Source organism: Orbicella franksi, chromosome 8, assembly GCF_964199315.1.
Source record: "Orbicella franksi chromosome 8, jaOrbFran1.1, whole genome shotgun sequence".
Classification (NCBI taxonomy): domain Eukaryota; kingdom Metazoa; phylum Cnidaria; class Anthozoa; order Scleractinia; family Merulinidae; genus Orbicella; species Orbicella franksi.
In genome coordinates this window covers 27,475,781-27,502,243 of record NC_138152.1, presented here as the reverse complement: position 1 = coordinate 27,502,243, position 26,463 = coordinate 27,475,781, and the positions used below count along the sequence as shown (strand labels likewise).

The window sequence follows — 26,463 nt, the reverse complement described above, 5'->3', positions numbered from 1 at the left end:
GCACATCTTATTATACCGACTCCACTGGTTTTGAAATATCTAAGCAAGTCCCAAAGAGTGGATTTGAATAATGGAAAGTGGAGTATTTTCGCTGACAGATGTTTGGATAAGGAAGCTCAATTTCTGGCAGGTATGTGTTTTAGAAATGTGTTACACTGTCTAGGGGCAGGGCTTATAGTATCTGTAACTCATAAGATGAGTAATTTTCCGGGACTTTGTGGTAGTTGTCCGTCAAATATATTATCTGGTTGCTTGTCTTTCTGTAGAAAAACTCAAGATACGACGAAACAGAATTGGAAAACCGTCACGCAAGGTTATTGAATTGAAGATTGGTACCATTGATATAAAAGACAAGAAACGTGACAGCGATGAAGCATACAGCATGATGGTTGATCCTTCGAAAGAAGTCGTTAAGATTGTTGGTAAAACTCCGACAGGGGTGTTCTGGGGAGTCCAATCATTCCTGAGTATCGTGAGCGAGGGCAAGGCACCCTGGGTCACCGTGAAGGACGCTCCGAGGTACGAGTATCGAGGACTGAGCATCGATGTTGCTAGGAACTTCCTCCCCAAGAAGGAGGTGATGAAGATTCTGGATGGGATGGCAATGTTCAAGATGAACAAACTTCATCTTCATTTAACCGATGACGAAGGATGGAGACTGGAGATTCCTGGATTACCACAGCTTACAGAAGTGAGTCTGCAGGAACAGGAGAATGCGGACTGTTAGGTTGGCAGACAGGCAGCTGACAAACGGCCAGGCTATCAAGTAATGTAGAGAAGCAGACAGGCGGACAGTCAGACAGTCTGACAGAGAGATATTTAAAAAGGAAGCAGGCTGCAGTTAGGACAAACAGGAAGACAGACAGACAGACAGACAAACAGACGGCCAGATTAGCAATTAAGGTAGACAATCAGACATACGGTCTGACAGACAGATATGCAGAAAGGAGGCAGGCCGCTGGTAGGCAGACAAACAGACAGACAGGCAGACAAGCAGGCAGATAGACAGATAATCAAATAGGTAAGTAGATTGCCAGACGAGCGGATAGCCCAGACAGTAGGTAATTTAAATAGATAGATAAGATTTTAACAGAAAACCAAAACGTTTTGGAAAAGTTTGGGAAGAGCAACAAAGCTTTCGGTTTCATGATACGTAAAGGCATCTTTCGATAGCTTCCAACAAGTTTTTGAATCCTAATCCTTCAGGTTGCATCACAGAGATGCCATGATCTAAAAGAAATACGTTGTCTAGAGCCTCAACTAGGATCAGGTCCCTTCACCAACACGTCTGGCAGTGGTCACTATACTGTCAAGGATTACCAAGAACTCTTGAAGTACGCAAGAGCACGACACATTGAAATCATCCCAGAGTTTGACCTCCCTGGTCATTCACACGCCGCCATCAAAGCCATGGAGGCAAGGTACAAAAGGTACCGCGACATGGGCCAAAATGACAATGGGCTGAGGTTCTACTTGAACGACTTAGAGGACCAATCTAGTTACCAATCAGGACAATTTTTCTTCAATAATTCTGTTAACCCATGTATTGAGACATCTTACCGCTTCGTGGAAAAGCTGGTACACGAAGTGCAAGCTATGCACAAAGGGATTCAACCACTGAAAGTCATCCATTTTGGAGGTGATGAAGTTCCACTGGGCGCATGGAGCCTGTCTCCCGCCTGCGAAAGGTTGTCCAAGAAAATCAAGTCTGGTTATCCGGACTGGAAGGCGTTTTTTATTCGGCGTGTCGCTGAAATTGTTGAAAAATACGGTGTCCATTTGGGACTGTGGGAAGATGGATTAATGGATCATACACACACGCCTATAATAAGGGAGAAACTGGGCACTGATGTGTTTTACGGTTACGCCTGGGGAAGTACAGTGAATCTTGGTTACAGACTAGCAAATGACGGATACAAGGTACTTCCATAACAGTAATCCCATAGTCAGCGTGATCTTTAGAGGAGGACGGTTCAATCGGCTTCATCTCATGCATCTAGATCTAAAACTGCTGCCTCTACAGGTTTGCATGGATTGTAAGAATTAAGAGATTAGTGGATTTGAAGTTAATAAGAAAAGCAAAGAACTTTAAACTAGATTTGGAGAAAAAGAGTAGAGCGGTTTTCAATTGAGTGTAGAAAGTAATCAGGCATAACTTTGGTTTTGGTTTTACTACGGATTGAGGCTGGTTGCGTGGTCTAATTGCTTAGTAATTGGTTTGGTTCTGGTTTTACGACACTGAATTGAAAACCCCCCTAAATGGGCACCCATTGATGTATAATGTGAACCATTGGAAAGGTTCAATCAGCGATTTCTGTACAGCAACACATCACCAAAAACACGAGGGAAGTGATAGACTATAAAATTAATTTTTAAAAGTTACTTCCCCTCACTTCAGGTAATAATGACTCAGGCGTCCCATCTGTATTTTGATCATCCATACGAGCCGGATCCAGAAGAAAGAGGTTTATACTGGGCCACACGATACACAGACACTCGGAAGGCATTTGGCTTCATGCCTGAGCATTTGTATGACAGCATAGAGACTAACGGGGATGGCAGGGCGATCGCTGATTACTGTACTGAAGCTGGAGACTGTGTTTCACCGCAAAAACTTGACAATATTATCGGTGAGTGGTGAAATAGTCAAAGAATTTCATCCAGCATCTGTATATTTGTGAAGGCGCGGTAGTCTCATGGTTAGAGTGCTCGATCCGAGATTGTGATGTTCGGGTACGAGCCCTGCCCGGGGACATTGCGTTGTGTTCCTGGACATGACACTTTACTCTCACAGTGCGTCTCTCCACCCAGGTGTATAAATGGGTACCGGCGAATTTAATGCTGGAATACTATGAACCCTACGATGGACTAGCATACCATCCAGGGGCGAGTAGAAATACTCCTAGTCGCTTTATGCTACTGAAACCGGGATAAGCTCCGGCCTAATGGGCCACTTAACTCGTATGCAGACCTTTTTTTCGGTATCTATAGACTCATTCAAGCTACAACTTTTGTTTAATCCAAAGGCTTAGCCGGCGCCATCTGGTCAGAAACAATAAGGACTCCCGCTCAGTTCCAGTCCATGATATTTCCAAGACTTCTTGCAGTGGCCGAGAGAGCCTGGCATGAAGACGCTTGGGAAAATGAGAGAAATAAATTGAGCAGAAACAAAATGAAGGAGGAAAGCTGGACAAAGTTTGCTAACACTCTGGGGCACAAGGATCTAGCTCGCCTGGACAAACTGGGTATAGCTTATCATATTCCTCTTCCGGGAGCCAGGTAAGTATTTGCTCTCAAATTAGTTGGTAGGTCTACATTAGTCCAGTATAATTTGGAACGCTTGCGTGACCCGGTAGCCTAATGGGCAGTGTGTCAGGGGGTGCCAGGGGTCATTTTGTTCTGTTCTAGGGCGGTGAATTAACCCTCCCTCCACCCAGGAGAGTTTGTCATTATCGGCAATCTTAAAAAAAACTATTGAGATGAGGGTTTTGAGGGGGAGAGGGGTGGATAACCTGAGAATGAAGTGAAGTACTTGTCACAAGTAGAAGATGAGGCATCTTAAAGGTTTCAGATCCATCGTTCGAAATCTATCTTAAGCTTCTCGAATCTTGCAATCCTTGATTTGAATGGGCTGAAAAATCTGAGATGTGCGAAAATCGAACTGAAATCTAATCAGAGATCGGCAAAATCTCCTGGTAGCTGAGGGATCGTTGAAAACTTCGCAAATCGTTGAGATTAAAGCACTTCAAGGCATTTCATTCCTAAGAAACTAATTATTTAATTGTAAAGGCAAGAAAGAGTGCAATTAAAGATTGTTGCTGCCTCTCTTAGTATACCACGACACAAGAAATTATATGTCACTTTTCTATTATGTCTGTCTCTTTAGAATTATCAATGGAGTTCTCGTTACAAATATAGCATTTCCCGGTCTCACTGTTGAATGTAGTATTGACGGCGGCCGAAGTTGGTTTGATCCTAACAAGGCAACCGTCATCAGTGGTAAATTACTTTTACGCACCAGGTGAGCAAACTTTAAACAGGTTTTACCTGAGCTTAAACCCTAGTGTGGGTGAGTGAGTAGTACGTTCATGTGGTACTATTTATCAGTTATGCTGTACAAGGTGGTTCTAGCTTTCAAGTCTGTGGATGAAACCCTAGTGTGTGACCATTCAAATGAAAGCTATTGAGCAGTACTTTCATGTGGTACTGTTTGTTATGCTGTACAAGGTGGTTCTAACTTTCAAGTTTGTGGATGAAACCCTAGTGTGTGACCATTCAAATGAAAACTATTAAGCAGTTTATCATGCTATACAGCTGTACAAGGTGGTTCTTACTTTCAAGTCTGTGGATGAAACCCCAGTATGTGACCATTCAAATGAAAACTATTGAGCAGTACTTTCATGTGGTCTATTATTATGTACAAGGTGGTTCTAACTTTTAAGTCTGTGGATGAAACTCTAGTGTGTGACCATTCAAATGAAAGCTATTGAGCAGTACTTTCATGTGGTACTGTTTATTATGCTGTACAAGGTGGTTCTAACTTTCAAGTCTGTGGATGAGACCCTAGTGTGTGACCATTCAAATGAAAGCTAATTAATGAACAGTACTTTCACGTGGTACAATCATGTGGTATTATGTAGTACAAGGTGGTTCTAAGTTTTTGAGTTTCAATTATGATTGCTATGGTAAATCGCAACTGGTTCGTGGAACTAAATGTTCAAAGTCGTCGATCGTTTCTGGACTTTGCTTGCCACCTTTGAATGTGGTTCCCAAGTGCTGAGATAACTTTCATTTCGTCTGATAAGTTTTTAAACTTGAAAGAAGTTCTGTCATGATAATGCTGTCAGAAATGTTTTCAGTGATTGAACAGAAAAGGACCTAGGATGGTTAACATTGGACAAAGACTGGATCCTAAATGGGACAGACGGTGTTTGAAACTTTAGGCTCCACTTTTCATGATGAACATCAGTGAACAAGCCCCTAAATAGCCATCTTATTTAATTGTTTTTGTAGGTCAGCTGATGGCAAACGAACAAGCAGAATAGCAAGAACTACATTGTCTAGAAACTATTTCCAAAACGCTGTTTGAAAACCTCTCCAGACCGTATTTTGCATGTAATTAACCTCATTTATGTTTTACCAGTATTCACGCCTCAATAAAATATTTTCTTTTTTAAGGTTTTGATTACTTTGATTTGTATCTAAAGGTTGGTAGATTTTAAACCAAGCAGACAAAGCTTGCAAAGCATAGCTGACACTTCTCTCTAACGTCTTCCCACGCCGATTTCGTAACACTATATATTGACGTTGTGGCAGGCAATTAGCTAATTGAATTTCGATCAATTTGTTTCTTTCTTTTTGGTCGAATCAAGTTCGATGTGGTTGGGGACACCATATAAGAAGATAATTCGTTTAAGGAAGCTGACTTTTGCTTTTAATTTAGCGTAAACATTTCAGGTTAAATGTATCATGTGAAAACAAATAACCATCATGGGTATGCTTATCATAGAGAGAATATCTGCATATCTATTTGGTGACAAGTGAGAACTGATATATTCAACTACTTGTACTTACTTTGTTAAAATATTTTTCGCGGTCTGGCAGGTTTGTCACTACTAGGGCAAACATTGCGAAATATGGCAATGCAATTTGACATATTTCAGTATCTCCCTAACTACGTTGAACAAATCATCCGGCTACACTTGTCTAGGTTTCAAATACTATGTGTTACAGACGCAGGTTTTTGCTAATATTTGCCAAACGTTTGTGGCAGAGAACTTTTGGTAAAAATTTATGCAGTGAAAAAACTCACTTACGTGCGTGTTCTAGTAAATCGCTGCTCTCGAAAGATGAAACGTTGTGAATCAAATCACTTTTGTTTGCAAGTGGTAAACATCGTTTGTCAACATTTAAACAGACAGATATTTGTTGTTTGAATTTTGTGAAAGGTTTAAGAGACGACTAAAAGTAGATGCTTGCAGCGTTTCCGCCGGATAAACTTCGGTTCCTCTTGAAGAACCAAATGCTACCTACATTGCAAGCAGAAAGGTCACCCAACATTTGATTTGGTATAAAGTGTAACGAGAGGCACTGAAATCGCGAGCCAAAATTGCGAGCTTGCCTTCGGCGCCTTCACTGAATTGTTGCTTCGCTTCCATTGATTTCTGTGTCTGCATGAAGGAATATGGAACCTAAATGATTACAAGTTGATGCTGGGTAAACTTTAAAACGACAACGTTTTTGGTGATGTTTCATCAATTGATAACTGCAGGTTTGTATATTCCGTTTAAGCAATTATGCACGACCAACCAATTTGCCAATTTGACAATTTCTTCGCTTCTCCGAGTGGATTGCAGGGAAGAAAAAATTCGTGAGTCAAATATAAGCCGTGTCTACAAAGTCAAATTTGAATAATCGTTAAATTGAGAAAATACGGCTGTTTACTCTTCATTATTATATAACCTATCAAAAATTGGGACTCCAAAACTTTTGGGAAACTACATGAAAGCTACTGCATTTTGCAAATCCAGTTTGTCACTAATATAGATAAGTCGCATGCAATCTAAATATGAGCTTATTGATGTTGCAGTTATTTCCTGGTATCTCCTTGCCCCAGTCCTGATACGCGGAATTGAGCAAAGTGATATCAACTACATGGTCTCGAATCTGAAGGTTCGATATGACGTCATTGACAATCTCCAAACATCTTTGAAGGACGAGAGAAAAACGTTTAGTGCCCAGATCACTTTAACAAACGAGGGAGAGGTCGATATTACAGCAGGGGACTGGACACTATACCTTTGCTCTATCCGTATGATAGAGGAAGAGTACACGGCTCATAATCCCCAGGGATTTGATCTCCCTGGGGGACAGGGCATTACTGTTACTCACATCAACGGATGCTTGTTCAAGTTTGCGCCTAACAAAGACTTCCAAACGATGAAACACAACGACAGCCTCATTCTAGCGTTTAATGCCTCGTTCTGGTGCGTGTCTAAAACGGACGTCATGCCAAACTGGTATATAGCCGCTGACGGTTTGCAGGCTCGGACTATAATAAGCACTGCTGGAGAGAAGCTTAGCTTTGTGGGACCGTTTGAAACTTCCAAGAAATGGAAACGTTTTCCAAGCGACTTATACAATCCCTACACACCAAAAAAGCGCTTAGAACTTGGTTTAGTGAAGGATCTTAAAAGCGCACCGAATATTGTGATTCCTACCCCTGTGGAGGTGGAACGAGATGATACAAAAAGAAAAGCTTACTTTGGAACTGGAGACTGGATCGTTGTGGCGCCAAAAGAGCTGGATACAGAGGCAAAATATTTAGCCAGTAAGGGTCGAGTTTACGTACTCCATAAATGTTGCACAGACACCTTACCAGACTTCCTTGGTTAAACATTTAGGCCCTATACACACTTCACCGGAGGAATTAAAAACGGAGGTTTCACTCTGAAAACACATCAAATGTTTTCCGTCCACACTACTCCGGATGAATTTAAAAACGCACGAATCAACCTGCCGGTCATTTTGGATTTATGTTTGAGGAAAACTCAGGCAGAAAAGTCACATTACTATCGTGAGGCCATCGTTTTCGAAAAGCTCCGTTTTCAAATTGTTTTCCGTCCACACGAAAATGCGAAGCCGGCGTTTTCAAATTCCTCCGGTTTGAAGAGCGCTTTCGAAAAGCTCCGTTTTCGTGACGGATTAGTGTGGACGGTAGGCCTAACCCATAGAAATAAAGCTGCGTTTTCAGATTCCTCCGGCGTAGTGTGGACACTGTGCCTTAGCTAATTATCAACTTTAGCCTGACTGTTAGCTGCAGTAGGCTGGACGTGTCGATCATCCTCGTCTATACCCTCGGTGTAGACTGTCATGTGATGCAGGCTTGCCTGAAGTGGGTAAAAGTAAATTTACCACCGTGAAAAATTCGTAAAGCCACGGCGATACCCAAATTCGCCATGGTGTTTAATAAAACTATATTACCGATATCAAGTGGGTCGATAATCAGTGTCTCACTTGCTCGTAGGACACGACTTATCACGGAGATTTTTAAGAGGCTTCTCACTTCGTTGTTTCACTTCAAAATTGACACGAACTGATCCAGAAATTATTTTTTCCCAGTTTTTTGAAAACTTTTACATTGAATTAGCAATTCCCCATTTCTTCACCCTCATCTTAACTAGAGCTCGACGAATTTTCTATTTTCTGTGGAATACATAAGTCTGATATCTTTCTTATTTGACGTAAAATACGTTATCTATTTCTCGACAGAGAAACTAGGAATAAACGAGGTAACAACTGGTGCCAGCAGACGTCTTTTTCGAATTATCTTACTGACAATTAGCAGTGTCACCATCCGAAATAAACACGCCACCAACACCGAGGCTTATAAACTGGATGTTAACACCGACAAGATGATCATTCAACTAACGGGAGTGACGGCAGTTGGAGTGTTCTGGGGTGTGCAGACATTATTAAGCATCACGCACGAAGGACAAGTCCCCAATATTATAATCCACGATGAACCGAGATTTGAATACCGCGGAATGAGCGTAGATGTCGCCCGCAACTTTGTTGACAAGAAGGAAGTTTTCAAACTACTTGAGGTCATGGCGATGTACAAGCTTAACAAGTTACATTTTCATTTAACGGATGACGAAGGATGGCGGTTGGAAATACCTGGTCTGCAGGAATTAACTGAGGTTGTTATGCCATTGGTTTCTTTTTGTTGGTTTTCCAAGCCTCTCAGCCAATCAGAGCCCCAACTCCACCCCAAAAAAGAATTTTTGAGAACCCCTATACGAAAACCTGGAATCTTTACTGGGCGTGGCTAAATTATTTCTATACAGCTGATTAGAATGAAATATTTTACAAATAATTTTGCACATCTCAAATGTATCAGTCACAGCCTTGCCAAAATGTGCATTTTTTTTCCATAAACATATTTAAGAAAATTGAGCAATTTGAGTGACTACTAAATTTCCAAGTTGATGATCTAAGTCTCCATTCTCCTTACAGAGTCGATGCATTTTCAAGGAAATAAGGATCAGAATAAAGAAATTTATCAAGCAGGAAATGAACCACCAAATTCCCAGAAATAACAAAGAAACGAATTGTATGTTAATAGGTAAAAACAATCAGGGTTGGGACGAAACCATTGACAAACTCTGCGCACTTGCTGTCCAACAAACCTACAACGTTTTGTTTTCTGAACTTATTCTCCATTCACACCAACGAAACTATTTTAACCTAATCAGATCAGATTTTCCTAATTTATCGATTGCCCATTTCAGTCACTGATTTTGCGAAGACAAATTTCGAACCTCCTTGCTAACATATCTTAATCAAACAGATTTTACCTTGCTAAGTTGTAGGGTGTGTACGGTATGAAAAACTTGTTTTTTGAACCCTTTCTAGTTAAACCACTTTTAAAAATTTTTAACATGCTGCTGGTGTGAAAGGGATATAAGATTAATGTCAAAAATTAATCCCATTTTCACAGATTGGCGGCAAGCGATGCCACGATCCTCGTGAAAGAGTTTGTATTGCGTCGCAACTCGGTTCTGGTCCATTCACTGGGAATTCAGGATCTGGCTTCTATACTACGAACGATTATCGCGAGATCTTACAGTACGCTCAAGAAAGGCACATCCAAGTTATCCCAGAGTTTGACATGCCTGGCCACGCCCATGCCGCCATAAAAGCCATGGACGCAAAGTTTGAAAATTTGTCGTCCAAAGGCTACCTAAAAGAGGCTGAAATGTACCACCTTTCGGATAAGAACGACGAATCAAAGTATCTAAGTGCTCAAAACTTCAAAGACAACTCCATCAATCCATGCCTAGAGTCCACTTATAACTTCATTGAAAAGGTCGTCACCAGTGTCCAGAATCTACACAGTGGTATCCAGCCTCTTGTGATCTTTCACTTCGGTGGAGATGAAGTTCCACTTGGGGCCTGGACCGGGTCACCCGAGTGCAAAGGATTGGCAAAGAAACTGGGACTCGATTTTACCGGTAAACATATTGTCAAAGAGCTCACGGAATATTTTGTTGGTCGTGTTTCTAATATCACGAATCAGCACGGGCTTGATCTTGCTGCTTGGGAGGACGGACTCATGGGAATTGAAGAGGAACCTTACTTACGCAACAAACTCTTCAACAAAAATATTTATTCCAACGCTTGGGATAATGTGTGGGAGCTTGGAGAGGCAAACAGGGGGTATAAGCTGGCAAATGCTGGCTACAAGGTAAGCTGAAAATGCATTTTTATCATCAAGTAAAAATATCTAATTTGAAATCTACTTAGCGCAGTCAATCAAGCAAAATTGGAGGACACACGAGCGTCCACCGTGTGCTTGGAAGATGTAGACTTATCGCTTAACTGAGAGAACATTACATTAAGAGTAAACGTTTTACATTAGGTTGTTTCAACAGTCACCTTTTAATTTGACTCTTCGCCATTATCACGGTGAGATGGCCATTTCAGGACTTTTGTTGCCTGTCTTACATTTTTCGCTGTTTTATTTTATGTGATTTTGTCCTTGTTTTGTTGTACATAAAGCAGACAATACGAAAACAATTCATGACTGACCTCTGTCACTGTTCCATAGTAATCATTAGAAGCAACGAAACGCCGGCAGGTCAATAAACAGCTTATTTCTTGGAAGATATCAAAATATCATCTTGTCACATAGTAGGCAAAAAATCATATACTTTTCGAAGTTAATGACCTTAAAAAATATATGAAACGCACACGAGAAGAAACTATTTTTTCCGACGATATTATTTTCTTATTACGACATAGGCAATGACTAACTTATTTTACGGTGATAACAGGTTGTGATGACCCAAGCGACTCACTTATTTTTTGATCACCCATACGAGCCTGACCCGGAGGAGCGCGGTTATTACTGGGCAACAAGATTCACCAACACCGAAAAAACTTTTGGTTTCATGCCTGACAATCTTTATGCTAACGCTGATGTTAAGAGAAATGGAGAGCCGATCACGAACTTGTGTGAGAATATGTACAAGAATAAATGTGTATCCTTGAAAAAGCCCGAAAATATCGCAGGTAATGGCCCAGTTTACAGTTGTATGCTCAGTGGGCAGGCCTTTACACAAAGCGAGGCTAGAGTTGAAACTAGCCTTGTAATTTTTCAAACGTAAATTATTATGTTATCATGTTAACTAGTTTCTAGTCCTTATCATCACAAAGTCGACCAAACCTTGCTTCCATGTAGAGGCGAGGTTACATTTCAAAGAACGGTAGAATAGCCGTAAACGAGACTTTTGTTAAACAGTTACTTGCCACGAAGGAGTGGTGTAAGTTTTACTAGTTTTAATTTTTGTAGGAGCTTGAATTACTTAAATGCAAAGTAGGAATTCTGTCATTTACTTTAACAAATACAATAACAGAAAGAGAGTTTATTGCATAATTTTATTCCTATTGTCTGATTCTGTACCATTTGAATCCCCAAAGACTACCAGTCTTACATGGAACTCTTGTTTCAGGCATGTCGGGAGCATTTTGGAGCGAGACTGTGAGAACTCCTGAACAGCTACACTCGCTCATTTACCCCCGCCTGCTTGCTCTGGCCGAGAGGGCATGGCACAAGGCTGAGTGGGAGAAAGTCACTGACAAAACCGCGAGAGACAGGGCTCAAGTCGAGGACTGGGAACGATTCTCCAACACACTGGGATACAAAGAGCTTGCACGTTTAGACAAGCAAAATATTAAGTACCATCTACCACCTCCAGGGGCAATGTAAGTTAAATAAGGTCTTCTAATAAGAGTCATACCCAGGGTCTTCTGGTCGAGAGCAAACGTATAGCTAAATATTAACATATTTTCAATGCTATTGTATGACCAAGAACACCCGTAAAATAGAGACAGTACATGTACATATAGCGATTTTAAACTCTTTTGCCTCAGTAAATATAACCTCAGTGCTTGCAATTGAATCGAGAACGTGAAAACAATGTTAGAATTTTAACTTTGTATGCTTCCGCTGTACAGAGTTACGGACGGCAGGCTCAAGGTCAGTGCCATCATTCCAGGACTTAGAGTCCAATACACCACGGACAATGGACACACCTGGCGTGATGTCAGCGACGAAACCCTTGTGTCACAGAGCATAAAGATTGGCACGAGGTTGGTAACGTCGATTCAATGACGTCAGAGATTTTCCTCGGTGTACTTATGCAGAAACCTCGTTACGTTTATTCTCCACAGGTCAGCGGATCGCCGTCGTATGAGCAGACTCGTAGAGATCAAATTTCAAGAGAAAATCACAAGATCCAGCCGCGCGAGCCTGGTTCTGAACGTGGAATTCTGTCTCCTGTTCCTTACGTCACTGATGCTTTCATGGCTTTAAATTGATTATAGAGAGTGCGAACATTTCAACGTCAATCAGTTACGGGAATTTTTATGTGAAATTTGTATTTACCGTATGCTTTTTACTTCAATAGATGATTAAATTGATGAAACAATGTCTCTTTTGAACCTTTTCTTGTTTCCACTAGTTCATTACTTTAAAGCTAATGGCATGCTTCGTTCCGAGAGAAAATGGTGGAGTCACAGCCCACTTATATTCTCACAATTTGGGCGACAATCGCTTTGTGACACTGGTTCTGTGAACCTTTTCGCTCCTTCTCTTTCTTTTCAAAGAAATTTTACGAAACTCATTTCTAAGTCAGTTTTGATATTGGATTCTCACACGAACGATGTTTCTTTTCGCGCCATTATATCACTCCATAAATGGCGGGAAAACTCCTGCGCTCGTCTTAGTCAAATGCAGCCCGTGTCCCCATAACCCTTTTCGCGTCTCTTAACCTGCGGGGCCTTGCATTGGAACAAGAGACTTTCCTGTGCCAAGGCCTCGTCGGCAAAGAAACCCAAAAAGGGCTATGGGGATGAAATGTGTCAATTCAAGTTGGAAATCCGTTTCCAGTCCTTCTCAGATAATCACCTGCGAGTTCACAGCCACTAATACCTCTTATTTCTCTGGCATCGTCGCGACAATATGAAAACTATTAGTTTGAGTTTTCTTTGATTTGAAAATGATTATTTACGTTAAATATCTTTCGACCGCGCGTCCGCGCTCTTGCTTCGAAATGCTGTCAATTATCCTTGGTGATCTTTAGCAAACATCTCTTATATTTGCTTTTTTTGAACAAAATGATGGTATGATTCGACAAACATAATGAAGACAATGAAGACATCAAAATTCTGTAGTAACATCAAACTTGCTAATGATTAATTACTGCATTCGGTGTTGAGCTCTGATTGGCTGTGTTATAAAACGGTGTTCATATAACTCAACGCACGCTCTGATTGATTGTGTGGTTGGTTTGCACAAGGTTACGTAACAGTGGGTATGATGGATCGCGGATTGCTTTTTGTTGGGTTTGTTTTATAAAACAAATGGGGAACAGCCGCTTCTCTCTATCTACATAGTTTAATTAAGTTTAAAAGGGAATTCGAAATTTCAAATTCCAGCATGGACTATATCAAAGAAAAAGTTTAATAATGACTCTGTCCTGGCCTCTCAAAAACGAAAACACGTTAGCACTAATCATTTCCTTTATAAATCATGGCTCTATTAAATATAAATAGTTTTTACACACAGACTAAAGTAATTAGCTGGCACCTTTAACATCTTAGGTGAGCTCAACTCGCACCTTTTTCCCTTTGAGAAATGAGAAGAAATTTCAATTGACATAAAGCTTAAACGGCTTTCTAAGCTCTTTTGATTGGCCAACGAATGTTTTTTTTATACATTAATTTGGTCTATTCTTAAAGAAAAACAATGGCAAGATTAAAGTTCTGAACGCTTCTTGGCTCAAGTGCCTTGCTTATCAAAGGACCTTTTTACTGAGATCAACGCCTAATTTCTCCTAACCATACCAATATATTTTCAAGCACACAGGTGATGAGTATAAAGAAGATCATCAACTAGGAATTTGTTTTGCTAATTGTACCGCAAAATTGCAAGAACTTACATTAAAGGATAAACTGCAATTAACGAGGAAAATTGAGATTTTGAGGTTGGGAAAACAAAAAAGAGAGTGTTAGAATGGAATAGTAATCTGAAGCAACAAAAATGTTCTAGAAACAACTCTGTGGTCTGGACGAGTGGTTATAACTAAACCGACTGAGGTTTACCTAAGACATTTTTATTTAAGGAATCATTTCAGTTATCTTAGCATATCTATATCTTTATTTGTAATTATCTTTTACCCATTTAATGTAAATATTTTTTATGATTTTGATAGGAAGATTTGTAAAATTTTAGTTATTAATTATTGTTGTGATGCGCTTTTGAATATTTTATAGAAAAGGCGCAATACAAATAATAAATGTTATTGTTATTGTTATTGTTACAGAAAGTATTGAACACCCATTTAAAGGCAAAGTGAATGGACCTTTTCGGGGATACGGCGGCCATTTTGAATTCTATCTATTATGGGATGCTTAGGGGGCATATTTGTATTTGCCCCCTAAGCATCCCACAATAGCTATTTGGAACAAAAGAATTCAAAATGGCCGCCGTATCACCGAAAAGGTCCATTGACTCGCCTTCCCGACACCATCACTGAAACAAAATATGTTGGCGCTATATTCAGAACTTCATATGATAAGATTTTATAAGTAGACTACGAGTAGTCCCTCTTTCGCTTAGTCCGTCGTGCGTGACGCGAAAGAAAACCGCGAGAAAAAAATGTCCGCGTGAAATCCTGGGGGCGAGGAGCGCGCGAAAGGAGGGACTACCGCCTAAGCCCAAGAGTTTGCCCTTTCACGGCCGAGTGATTTTTCGGTGTAGGATTTCTCATCTTGACGTCCTCTTATTATCGCCTGTTGTCAGTAGCCCCGGGAGATATCTTGAATAAAACTGCTTTACTCTACTCTTCAAGTAACCAGGCAAAAACTTATGCCGTGAGAAGTATATCTTCGTTCAGTGTTCGTTCAGTGAAACTGCCAAAGAAGTTTTAAAAAGACGGCGAATGAGGCATCTTGTAACGATTTTCGCTGCGTCTGTAAGTGTAAACCTAAACGTTATTGCGAAAATTTCAGATGCAGAGTTTTAACCGAGAATTTATTTTGTATTTGACATAGGAGATCTTCCAACTGCGGTGAAATGTTTGCCGATAGCAGCGGAAAATTTCAGGTGAATGTCCGGTTACAAGTGTAAGTCCGGTTCAATCTTTCAAATGGATGGCAGAAAGGCCAAGCTCAATGAATTTAAATTCATACATACATTCGCTGACTTAGACGATGGTGTTGAGCGGCGAAATCACTAACATGCTCGCAGTCGGGTTGAAGGCGGAAAGCTTTGCCAAACAAAACACGATAAATTTGAATCTTTCCAAAACCTGTTGGCAGATTCGCAAGAAAATCACGGCTTGCGAAGCGCGATATCCAACGCTTCGATTTGCTCTTGTACCGCTTCGGTTTGCTCCGGTTCCAAAACATTCCTGCAACACGTCACACGTATCTCGAATGTTGACAACACGTTGTCAACGCTCCTAACATAAGCCAATCATATTTTTGCGTTGTGAGAGCAACGCATAATTCAAACTCTTGGGCTTAAGCCGGCGGTAGTCCCTCCTTTCGCGCGCTCCTCGTCTCCAGGATTTCGCGCGGCCATTTTTTTCTCGCGGTTTTCTTTCGTGTCACGCACGATGGACTAAGCGTAGTCTATTTTATAAGCGAAATCGAGAGTTCTAAATCACAGTAAAGGGTTATACTGATATTGGCGCTTAGTAATTGGGTTTTCATAAGATTGGAGTATAATATTGTTCCACCTAATTTTTCAAATATTAGCCACGCTCTTGTTTAATTTCGCAAAGTCGGGATGAGATCTTTCCCTTTTGATACGTAGTTATAGTTGTAGTGATCTTGCCAACAAAAGGTGAAGCTCTTGCCCACGTGTTATTCCAAAAAAGCGGCCGATTTATTATTCTTTTGTTTGCATGTTAATTAGCCCTCTTTGCCACAGTTTCACTTGAAAATTCTTTTATATTTTGTACATGTTGACGAGGCAAAGAGGGCTAATTACCATGTGAACAAAAGAATAATAAACTGGCTGCCATTTTGGAATGCTGTCTCTTGTGTATCATGAAGAGCTGACAGTTTTTTTCTTTTTTAATTGAAATATTGGTGCTGACTCGGAAGGTGTCATAACTGGCGCCGACCATATTCTGTAAAAGCACTTCATTTAAGTAAGCCTCTCTTCGCCAAGACGGCTACAAAATTTCAGTCTTTCCTTATACAATCGCTTTTGTTTCTCGATGACTTGGCTTGATTATGTCTTTAACCAGCCTTGTTATCTGATTGAATATTATGCCTTTTAATTTACCAAGGTCAGCTCAACAATAAAACAGATAAAAAACTGAAATAAAAATTCGTGACTTTGCCTAGTGTGTTAGGCGGTGACTCCGGCTTCGGAATACAGAAATTAATGTATATTTAAGAAGCCTTTTAAAAGGTTTTTAGAGGTAAAATAATGATTAAGAAAGAGCGACATGAAATACATATCGATATGTACATGTCATTTGTCAGCCGGGGGGCCCGCAAAGGGAAAAACCCTTAGGGCACAGTTTTACCCGTTTCAGACCTCCGGGCCCCCGACTGGCAAGGCCCAGGATAAATAACTCATTTAATTTACTTTTTCCTGTTACTTCATGAACATGATTTGTTTGACAAAGGAACCTACAGAAGTGTTGCTTCGCATAATGCTTTGATACGTTGTGGTTCAATTTTATCCTGGATACAATTTCGCATTTTCTTTTGTTTCATCAGTACATTTTAATACATTACCTTGCACCAGATCGAACAAAGGAAATTGCCAAATTGTTGCAAGAGTAAAATTGAGCCACAGCATAAACGCAAACTTTCAAGTTCGTGTCAATAAGGGAGAATATCACTGATATAAATGAAAAAATATCTTCGTAAAAATCAGCCAATCATCTTTAAGGAGAACTTTATCATTTACGAGACTCTTAAAAGGCAAGAAATTCATAAGCTTAAATCTCAAATTAAGCATTAATTAAAAAAAAAAGTTCAGTAAGATTAAAAAAATCTCTATAAAGAAAGGGTTTCTGAGCCAACGAAATCACTTCAATGCAAGTGAATATATGAAAAATCGTATATTTGAACTTCAGAGAAAGAGATGATGCGAAGACATGATTGATCATCGCAGTTATACACACAACTTATTAAGCAGTTCTCAAATGTAGCCTGAAAAGACATTCAGGCGTGAACGGGATTCAAACCCATGACCTCTGCGATACCGGTGGAGTGTTCTACTACTGAGCTATCAAGTCAACTGGAAGCTGGTCACCTCAGTGCAAAACAAATTTCATAAAAGTATAGCTTTGTACAGGTTAACCCACTAATTGGTTCTCGGAGTAATGGAGTATTTTGATAAAACTTTTGTGAAAGTCGACAGTAAAACTTTGAGTAAACTGCATGTGTACTAAAGTTTGGCCGTCTTACGAGGGTGACGATCAAGCTGAGAGAATTAATTGGATCGTAAAATCGATTTTATGTAAAATATTTGTAGTTTAATTAGCTGTAATGGCGTGAAAAACATTACTACATTCAAGTAACGAACCTAAGTTAAGTACAACTTCCTTCTCGAGAAGTTCAAGACCTTTAATTTTACTGCTTTTTTATCTTTTCGCCTTTTATGCAACGGGTGGTGAGCAACAATTTTCATATTTCTGAGAACAAAACTTCCAACGCTTATTTTGTCTCAGCAAAATGATTTTGTGTAGATTACGGATTACGGCGGAAATCACCCGGGCGACAACAACAACTACGTCAAAAAACGGTTAGCGGTCAAAGTAGAAATTGTAAAATCGTATGAATCTTGCTGACTTTATTATCTCGAAAGAAACATTTCTTTTACTCTTTTTTCAAGTTTTTTTTGTCCTAAAACGCGTTTTTGCTCGAATGCAGAACAGGCTTAGTTGGTCTGTACGTACCATCAACATCAGTTTTGCGCGTGACTGAGCGAGGAGAACATAATGCTGACCTTGGTAGACTGATTTGTCGCATAAACAAGCAAACACGTCTGCTATAGCTGAAAAACTTGAATGTTAGACGCATTAGAAGTCACTGTGAAGCTACCGGGAACTTGGGACGCGAATTCCCTATTGAGTTCATAAGACAAGACACAATGGCATGTTTGGCTTGCTGCGTAGCAATTTATTTAACACGCTGTTGCTGTGCTTGACGAGTTAGCTTCACTAAGGGGGCAATCAAATTATTATTCAAATGGTGCCACGAAATTCAAAGCAGCTTTAATTCTTAACGTGGTTTGAATGAAACTCGACCGACACGCTAACAGATTGTTTTTGTTTTTGTTTTTGCTGGAAAATTTTCAATTTACACACTAAATGTTTCAACTAAATCATGATGAGGAAAAGTTTATTTTACGTGCCACAATAAAATCTGGCCAAACCGTAACACGTCGGAGAAAGAAGTCACAATACAAAAAGTTTTCTTTCAATTTTCACCTGCTTTGCGTAATACGACACATGCAGTGTGTAGTTTAAGTTAATCAAAGAAGTTTAACTACCTTTCAATTACTAGGTTATTTCTAATAAAAATCTTAGGTGGGTATCCAAATTAACGCTGGAAATTTTGCAAGCCACACACGGCTCTCTGCCGGCAAGTGATTGAACGAACAAACGAACGACTCTGTATGTTGTGGTGTGCGCCCTTGGCCGCGGAGAGTAGAAAATCTCGAATTTCATTTTAAAGGCAAGGCAATGCTGAAGATGGCCTTGAAAGTTGTTAAGGATCTGTGAGGTAATGTCTTGGGTATGTACTCAGGTATCGAGAATTTTCAGAATTTTGAAAAACTGCGGCTTTTTTGTACGTGTCGCAGTGGATGTATAGCGTGTTTGGCCTGACAACTGACCTCGCTCCGCTGCGGAGTGAAGGAATCTTAAATTTCTCCTGTTTAAAACTTCAATGCTAAACGACGCTCGTTGCGTTTCAAAGAATAACACACAGCTGAAATGAAGGAGATATGAATTAAAACTCGAAATCATACAGAGCTATATAAACAACACAAATATGGAGTAATATATTCTGTCGGTTGGTGCTAATGAAACTTCTAGGGTAAAAGACAATTTTAAAAGAAAAAAATTCACGAGAAACATGTATTTATGTATATCAAGCGAATTCGCACTGGCGAAGTACAAAAGTGCCATTGAGGAACTGAAACTAGACATGTTTTTGCAAGTGCTCTTGAAGTTTGAGAATATATCGGAAACGATGTTTCCACAATACTGAAACTGTAATCGTTTTCTAGAAGGTAAGCTCCAATTTAAATTTTTCTCAGAAAACATAAATCTTATTTTCGTTCAAATGAAACTGTTACGCAGTCAGTGAAAGAGCGAACTTAGTAAAGAATAAAAAAAAAATACAGGTGTTTGTTTATACGAAATAAAAAAAGTCCAAGAGTCACGGAAGTGAAATCAAGAAAACTAAAGGACGAGACGATTTTAAATTCGTTGTGTTAAGGGGGTTTTATGCGTGCCCTTCAGAAATCTAGAGACTTCTGGAATATGCTCGCTACGTTTGGAAATCTTTTCTAATTTTTGACTCACATAGTCAACGCATACAATTTTTGACTCTTACTGAATAGGGTTACTTCGTTTGGTCGCAAAACTGAGAAAAAGAAAAGATTTGAGTCGTGGCGTTCTGTCCACTACAGACTTCAGCTGTCGAGCGCAGCCTAAGTCATTAACTCGCTAGCAGTCAAAATCAAGGTAAAAGATGAGATAATAGCGAACATCATTATCTGCAATTCGGAGCCTTTCAGTCTGGTCGCCGACCACTAATGCCAAATCTCTTGCAGCAGTTGACTCATCTGCAGAATATTCACAAACGCGCTGATGTTGGCTGTCAACAGCGACTTATCAATTTCAAGTGACAGCTGTCAGGTAGCGCAGTTTTGCACTTGATGGGTTTTCCGTTCATTGCCAGACCCTTTTAGCGTGTCGTTCAAAAACACCATACATCATGTTTGATATTGTGAAGAGCGGATCTTGGAAGTTTTAATTACGAAACTTTATACTTTTAAGGTTGTGCAGGAAGACAATAAAAAGACCACATTAACGTTGCTAAGATTCTCCCATCAGCCAAAGATACTGTGTCGCTTTGAGAAGACTACACTGCGTTCAAGGATAAAACGAACATACAAAAAACTTTTAATTATAGTAGAGTGAATTTTGCCACGTTTTTTCGCATCCACTCATCGAGCGGAATCAAAATGTATCACTTTATGATTAATTTGCATCTGTACATGAATGGTTGAAAACAAAACGTGACTGTCGTTCGAGATAAAGACAAGGAAACACAAAGAGTGGAATCATTCTACAAAATGACTCAGAGGTTGGGCGCGTTTATTACACTTAAAATTGATTTTCTAATAGGCCAAACTGGCGAATTTTAATCATGGCTATATTGAACTGCGCTATTTATATGCTGATTAAAGTGTTGAATTATTTGCTGGCGGTTTGAAACTGACATAATCTGTCTCGAGATGATTGATTTCGGCAAGAAAATGACAAATGTCTTAGTCAGGAAAGATTGAAATCGACACGAAATCGCAGCAACGCAGCGTAAGCGCGTTTAAGGATTACTGAACCGCAAAATGATTCATGGCTTTTCTTTCGAGTGCTCAGCAAGGCGGTGAAATTTTTTCCAATCCCACCCACCCATCAACTGAAAACAATAACTAATACAAACATCTTGTCAGGTAAATCATTAATACTCCGTCGGGCTTCGATCAATTTTCAAACAACAGCCGCCCACCATGGTTTCAATCGAGGCCACGCAGCGCACGAGTGCACACGAAACGTGGCCACTCGGAGCGCGCGTGCCGAATTACTCCTGAATGTTTCTTTAGATTTTGTGGACGCGCGTAGGAAATACACTGAATGTGCAACACAACCTCTTCCTTTCTTAGCACTTACATCACAAGTGGCTTCGAGGGTTTTGAGTTTTTTAGCATTTGACATTCGTCCAACAATTTGCTATCTACTCCGGAACTTGCCAAATGGGACCAAAAAATACAACTTCCAACCAATTCAAAGCTTTGCCTGGCAGTTATTCTAGACACCCGGCGCTCGACTGTTGAGCTCCGATATTTTGCAGACAAGCGAGATATTCCGCTATAATAACTACCTAAGAAAATATGAAAGAAATGTAAAATACTAAATAAATTGTTGAGTATTTCGACAAAGAGTTTTGTTTGAATAGAACGCGGCAAATTTTTAATTAGAGCCGAGTTCATTCGCTCGCAGGAATTGGATTAATTTCATGTTTTAAATAACTAAGCGACACTCTGAGTAAAACTTAAAGAGGGCCATGGAAATTTTCATGCCAAATTCCCAAGTTTTGTGGGCTTTTTTTTTTTTTCATTTTAACTTCCTCTTCACCTGCGCTGTAAATTACAATACGGTCTCTGGCATATATATACATATAAACGTGCGTCGCCAGAGAACTTAAGAAGACTTTTTTTTTTTCAGAGAATGAAATACTTTAAAAGCCTGATACGACTTGATACCAGAAAGTATTTAAATTGAAGACAATACAAGCACCTTTGAAAATACATCATTTGTAGATCGCTGTAAAAATATATTTATGCTATCATAGCATCATCTGCTCAACATGTCGAGCCATGCATCAGAGACACATGCAAATATCTAGTACATATGGCAGTCGGCGACAGAAAGACGGTGTGCTGTTGGGGCAAGTGAAAAATGAGTGATGTTGCAAAATTGAAAGAGAAATAGCGAAAAATTGCTCAGTTTTCGTTTTAATGTATTAGATATATTGACTAATAGTTTTAATAGTTAGAGCCCCTTAGGCCCGGGGGGGGGGGGGGAAGGGGGTTACTCACTCTTATATCGTCCATATAGGTATGTATGGCCTCAAAATGTATGGTTGTTTTTAGCCGTTTTGATCAGAAATAGCGTATCAGTTTTGGCCATTTTGGTCTCAAATAGGGTATTGTTTTTGCACTCTAGTCTTGAGTTGGGTAAGTTTTTTTTAGAAAAAGCTATCCTACCTAATAAAAGCATATAATCATTACCGAAACATTGGTCTCCTGAACCAGGGAACTAATTATATAAGGGAGGCCTGAAACTGGGTATTCAGTCAAAGGTCAGGTCTTAAATAGGGTCTCGAATTTTTGCTCAGGTCGTAAATACGGTAGGGAAAATCGCAGATTTTGGTCTTAAAAAGGGTAAGGGTTTTGGGAAGCGGGCCGCACACCCCCACATAAAATTTCAGCGATTACTCCCCCGGGCACTCAGGTACAGGTCTGTGCAAGGTAGTGAAGGCGTGGCGTTTTGCTCGCATGTTTTGGTCAGGCTGGCGCCAAATGCCCAAGAGCATTTAGTTGGGTTTGTTTGATATGCAGACAAGTTCGACAGGACACTTGAGAAACGGCTGACATTTCCGCCTTAAAATGACAGCTTCTAGAGCGCGGCACTCTTTCATCTTGTTCGGCGGCGATCAGTCATATTGCAAGAGCGCCAAACATCTTTTCACATGACAGCTTCAGGCGCTAATGAGCTATTTAAGTAGCAGAGCCTTGCAAAACACGTCGTACAAGATTTAATTACTTTGTTAGTCAAGTAAGGCCCCGAATAATTCCACGCTCAATTTACGGCAATGCCCTCTTCTCGGACCCAGACGAGTTATTAAGAGCACTTTTAATAAGATTGTTTGACGGTGTATTAAACTCAATAAGGGTACGCGTGTGCTTTTCCGGCAAAAGGGGTTGTGTTTTTAGTTCTAATGAAAGCAGTGACAGCCTGACGGGCGGATGGCTTGTTTTGACAGTTGTGGCGGCGGCAATTGTTTGTTTTTGATAACTATAGATTACCTGTCAAAAACGGAATGAGTTGTGACTGTAAAATAAAAATTATCCAGGGCCTTTGTTTGTATTGTAAAAGCTTTTCACCACTTCATCGTATTGTCAAAGCTACCCGCAAGAAGTCTTTGTCCGGGGGATTTGGTAGCTTTCTAATGGAATATTTGATGAAAAAACCCACAGAGCGGATCAAAAAAAAGATTCCTGTTTTTTTTCTTTGAAAGAAAAGTTTTGTTTAGTTAAGGGCTTATTTTTGGCGAAGTGATAGTCTTCGTAGTCTTCTGTCTCCAGTCGCGATGGCGTTCGTGTGACGGCTATCATTTAATAACTTCCCGAGCGAATTTTCAATTCTTATCTTATAAGATCATCTGCTTTTATTTGGGGTCCAAGCAAACACTCCTACATGCTGTTTATAAAGGTTATTGTGAAAGCGCTCCCAGCTGTCCGGGGCCTGTTCTTGTTGCCAGCGAACTGTCTTTCATTCGAAATTGAACGAAATCTAGATAAATAACACAAGATGCCAACCTCCTCTCACTAAGAATGAAAATTAATGTAGTTATCCACTGAACTCTCGACCGTTCAGAAAAAACAACACAGAGAATTCTCTCTTCTTCGTTATTTTAAGCTTCTTAAGATCTGTTATCGCTTCTTATAATTGCTTTATTAGTTGCAGAATTAATTATGCAAATACAGGCGTCTGAAGGGTGAATGTTTTGCGTTGTTTTCGAAAGCCATATTGGCGATGTTCGAGTTTGAAATGAGTTTCCCGTTGGCCTGAAGGCCTTTGTTTGGTTAATAAAGATTTTTGAAGGATATGTTATTACACGTCCTGGCGGTCCTTTGGTCAGTACTAATGGTGTTCTAAATGTTCAGTCAAGCATTTGGAGTTAGTTGACAGAGCTGTCAAGGCTATTAGACATGTCAACACATTATCTTATCTTATTCATAAGCCTCGAACGCCCGTAGGTTTGATTGATGGACTGATAAGATAACGCTAAGAAGTGTCATCGGATCAAACAGCGCCGAACCGTATACATATGTTAGGAGAACCTTGTTTCCAACCGCGGTCACACGTCAACGCGACGCCAACGTACCAGTGGACCTTGAAAACCCCGCTGAAACGCGCTTTATGCGAAGCTCTTCAGCAGAAACAATGCGGACAAAAGCGCGATTTTAAACACACAACGGACACCAAGCTGGAAATTGACAAGTTTTACACAACTCTCTTCAACACATATCTTCAAACAATAGGTGACAAAAATAATTGACGAAGATTGACAGCTTGATTGCTTCTGAGCAGCGCGCTGACACCGTTGGCGATCCACTACTTAATTAACTCCTGTGTCGTGATTGGCCAAACGGCAAATCATCAATCAATATCTTATATAGCCAATTACTTTGATGTCCAAGAATGACAAGTTTGTCAGTTTGATTATCCAATGAAGGAGTGAAATATCGCTAAAGATGCGATCTGATTGGTCGGCGGCGAATGTTCTCTAATCTAGCCAATTCATTTACGACAGAAGAGCGCTCAGGCTTTGTCTGTAGTCGGCCTCGTTTCTTGTGTATCTACACCTTTCATTGTCCAGTATTTAATATTTCACAAGGCCTACCGCACACACACACAGACCAGATATGCCGACGAGAACAATCGCTCATAAAGCTACAGAATCTTCGCCTGATATCTCTCGTCCTAGCAATCGGGTACCGTTGGAAGCTTTACAAATGTTGACGCAAAGTGTCTCAAAATGTAACCCGGAGTATATTCAGCCACTTCCTTTCAAGGTACTACGGCGAATGTCGGCTAAATGTTTTGAAATATCTCACGAAGGTTTCTTAAGTTATCGAGTAATGCGAAAGTAGCCTTTTGGTAAAATTAACCTTAATTTTCACTTCTTACCGGTCAACTCAAACCGCAGTTTTATTTATTTTATTTCGCTAGGATGATGAGCAGAAAAAGTCTCCTCTGGCTCTTCTAGCGGCGACTTGTAGCAGCATTGGGAAAACCGAGCCTTCAAAAGAAACAGGCGAATCTGAGGGAGATAACACGTCTCGAGCCCGAAAGATAAGCGACGACGAAACAAGATCTTCCTTTAAACCCTACAAACACACCGCCGGCGAAAAACTCGACGAAATGAGCGCTGAAAAGGCCGGTTTCCGCGCTCCGAGCAAAGAAAATAACACCTCTGTATCGCCTATTACGAGCAGCAAGGAGGAACGAGCGAAGACCTCTTCGTTGCAATACCCGACAAGCGACGAAAGCCACCGTGGGAGTTCGCAAAGTAGAGTGTGCGGTATGTTCTTAGATCCGAGTCAGCAAAGTTTTGGTGTTCATTCACTGCATAAAGAGTGCGGGGCTGGTTGCGTTCATCCAGCGTCTATTCTGCCGTTCAAGACAACGATACAACCGTATCCGATGCCAACAGGACAGGACACTGTCTCTTCTAGTCTGAAAACGCACGGTCTAGCCTCGTCGATGCCGCTGAATTTTCCAACAAGCTTTCCGCAGTGTGGATGCGGGTTCTGCTCGCCACACACTGGGGATGCAGCACCGGCACTCAGCGCTGGACGTCATCAATTCCCGCTACATAGCCCCGCTGCCAACACGCCCTACATGGACTACCTCCAGAGAACCGTGTGTCGCGATGTAAACTGCACAAACTGTAAGCCCCAGTTTTCACCGTACGCCTATCCGACGCCTATTCAGTGCGGTCCTCATTGCGCTCAATGCGACGGTGTGAAAACGGAACAAAGCCCACAATCGCCTTTTTCGTGCTTCGGTTACCCCCATGGTATGGCACTCTACAAGCCAGGGGCGGCCGATGAGGCGTCCCCATACGTGTGTAACTGGGTGGCAGGGAGCAAACACTGTGGAAAATCGTTCTCAACCTCGGAAGATCTCTTTCAGCATCTACGAACCCACACGCAAGCGGGAAGCCAAGTGAATTCGCCATACGCGCAAACGACATGTAACGTACATGGGTGTCCGTGCAAGCTTAGGACAAGTCCTATTCAATCCACTTTGCATTCCGCGCGATACAGGCCCTACTATTACAAACCACCGGTTTTTTCACCAGCTCCGACAGGCTGCTACTCGCCATATCCCCTTCACGGTTACGACACGCACAGACTTTTCAAATAATCGACATGTGCAATAGACAGTGCGTTAGAGATTGAATGGCAACGAACCTTGCTAAATTTACAGCCTTTAATATTGGCCTGAAGTAAGTCAAAGCGAGTGATGAGTGCTTGCATGAAAATGGACTTAACGGAAACTGCTCTGTGACTCTAGTGATTTTTAAACAAAGACGAAACAGAGCACTCGAGATGCTAACCGTTGTATATTGAAGGAAGATAAATGGTTTGGGTGTAAATACGAATGAATTTGGAGTAATTCTCTAGCGCATTTTATTGTTGGTTTATAATGGGGAGTAATTTTTTGCACTTAGAATAAACCATTTCGGAGCGACATTTGTTCGCCTGAAAAGTGTAGACTTTGTTAGATAAAAAGAACATACTTGTATCCAATGAATAAAACATGTTATTTTAGCTTAAAA

The 26,463-nt window shown here is 40.6% G+C and overlaps 3 protein-coding genes across 4 annotated transcripts in view; all 3 read left to right on the top strand.

The window, feature by feature from the left end:
- The window catches only part of LOC145495791 (beta-hexosaminidase-like), a 6,623-nt gene extending 1,313 nt beyond the window's left edge, over nucleotides 1-5,310 (top strand). The window contains exons 2-8 of the mRNA XM_081475379.1: nucleotides 1-130; nucleotides 267-691; nucleotides 1,207-1,920; nucleotides 2,399-2,630; nucleotides 3,027-3,279; nucleotides 3,887-4,021; nucleotides 5,014-5,310. The exon at nucleotides 1-130 is cut by the window's left edge and continues 545 nt beyond it. Of these exons, the coding sequence (XP_081331505.1) occupies nucleotides 1-130; nucleotides 267-691; nucleotides 1,207-1,920; nucleotides 2,399-2,630; nucleotides 3,027-3,279; nucleotides 3,887-4,021; nucleotides 5,014-5,089 (1,965 nt within the window). The 3' untranslated portion in view covers nucleotides 5,090-5,310. The remainder of the gene's footprint in view (nucleotides 131-266; nucleotides 692-1,206; nucleotides 1,921-2,398; nucleotides 2,631-3,026; nucleotides 3,280-3,886; nucleotides 4,022-5,013) is intronic.
- Nucleotides 5,311-6,057: 747 nt separating this feature from the next.
- On the top strand, nucleotides 6,058-12,459 carry LOC145495315 (beta-hexosaminidase-like). 2 transcript variants are annotated; one of them, XM_081474909.1, is made up of 8 exons: nucleotides 6,058-6,271; nucleotides 6,590-7,330; nucleotides 8,272-8,702; nucleotides 9,503-10,249; nucleotides 10,839-11,076; nucleotides 11,517-11,769; nucleotides 12,022-12,156; nucleotides 12,238-12,459. In XM_081474909.1, exons 1-8 carry the CDS (start codon nucleotides 6,247-6,249, stop codon nucleotides 12,377-12,379), a joined length of 2,712 nt encoding a protein of 903 aa, XP_081331035.1. In that variant the 5' UTR covers nucleotides 6,058-6,246; the 3' UTR covers nucleotides 12,380-12,459. The 2 variants fall into 2 exon arrangements, with proteins under 2 accessions (XP_081331035.1, XP_081331034.1); XM_081474908.1 differs by lacking the exon at nucleotides 6,058-6,271 and having other exon boundaries at nucleotides 6,360-7,330.
- An 11,917-nt stretch (nucleotides 12,460-24,376) lies between these two features.
- Nucleotides 24,377-26,463, top strand: LOC145494057 (zinc finger protein 503-like). Its single transcript, XM_081473525.1, has 2 exons — nucleotides 24,377-24,691; nucleotides 24,849-26,463. The coding sequence occupies exons 1-2, from the start codon at nucleotides 24,542-24,544 to the stop codon at nucleotides 26,046-26,048; spliced, it is 1,350 nt and encodes a 449-aa protein (XP_081329651.1). The 5' UTR covers nucleotides 24,377-24,541; the 3' UTR covers nucleotides 26,049-26,463.

What these genes read in the sequence shown, in the direction of transcription:
- LOC145495315 (XM_081474908.1), top strand. Translation starts at nt 6,556, where the DNA reads ATGCAATCTAAATATGAGCTTATTGATGTTGCAGTTATTTCCTGGTAT. An exon ending in AAAGCCCGAAAATATCGCAG is followed by an intron (nt 11,077 to 11,516) that starts GTAATGGCCCAG and finishes CTCTTGTTTCAG; the next exon opens with GCATGTCGGGAGCATTTTGG. An exon ending in AGCATAAAGATTGGCACGAG is followed by an intron (nt 12,157 to 12,237) that starts GTTGGTAACGTC and finishes TATTCTCCACAG; the next exon opens with GTCAGCGGATCGCCGTCGTA.
- LOC145494057 (XM_081473525.1), top strand. Translation starts at nt 24,542, where the DNA reads ATGCCGACGAGAACAATCGCTCATAAAGCTACAGAATCTTCGCCTGAT. An exon ending in TTCAGCCACTTCCTTTCAAG is followed by an intron (nt 24,692 to 24,848) that starts GTACTACGGCGA and finishes TTATTTCGCTAG; the next exon opens with GATGATGAGCAGAAAAAGTC.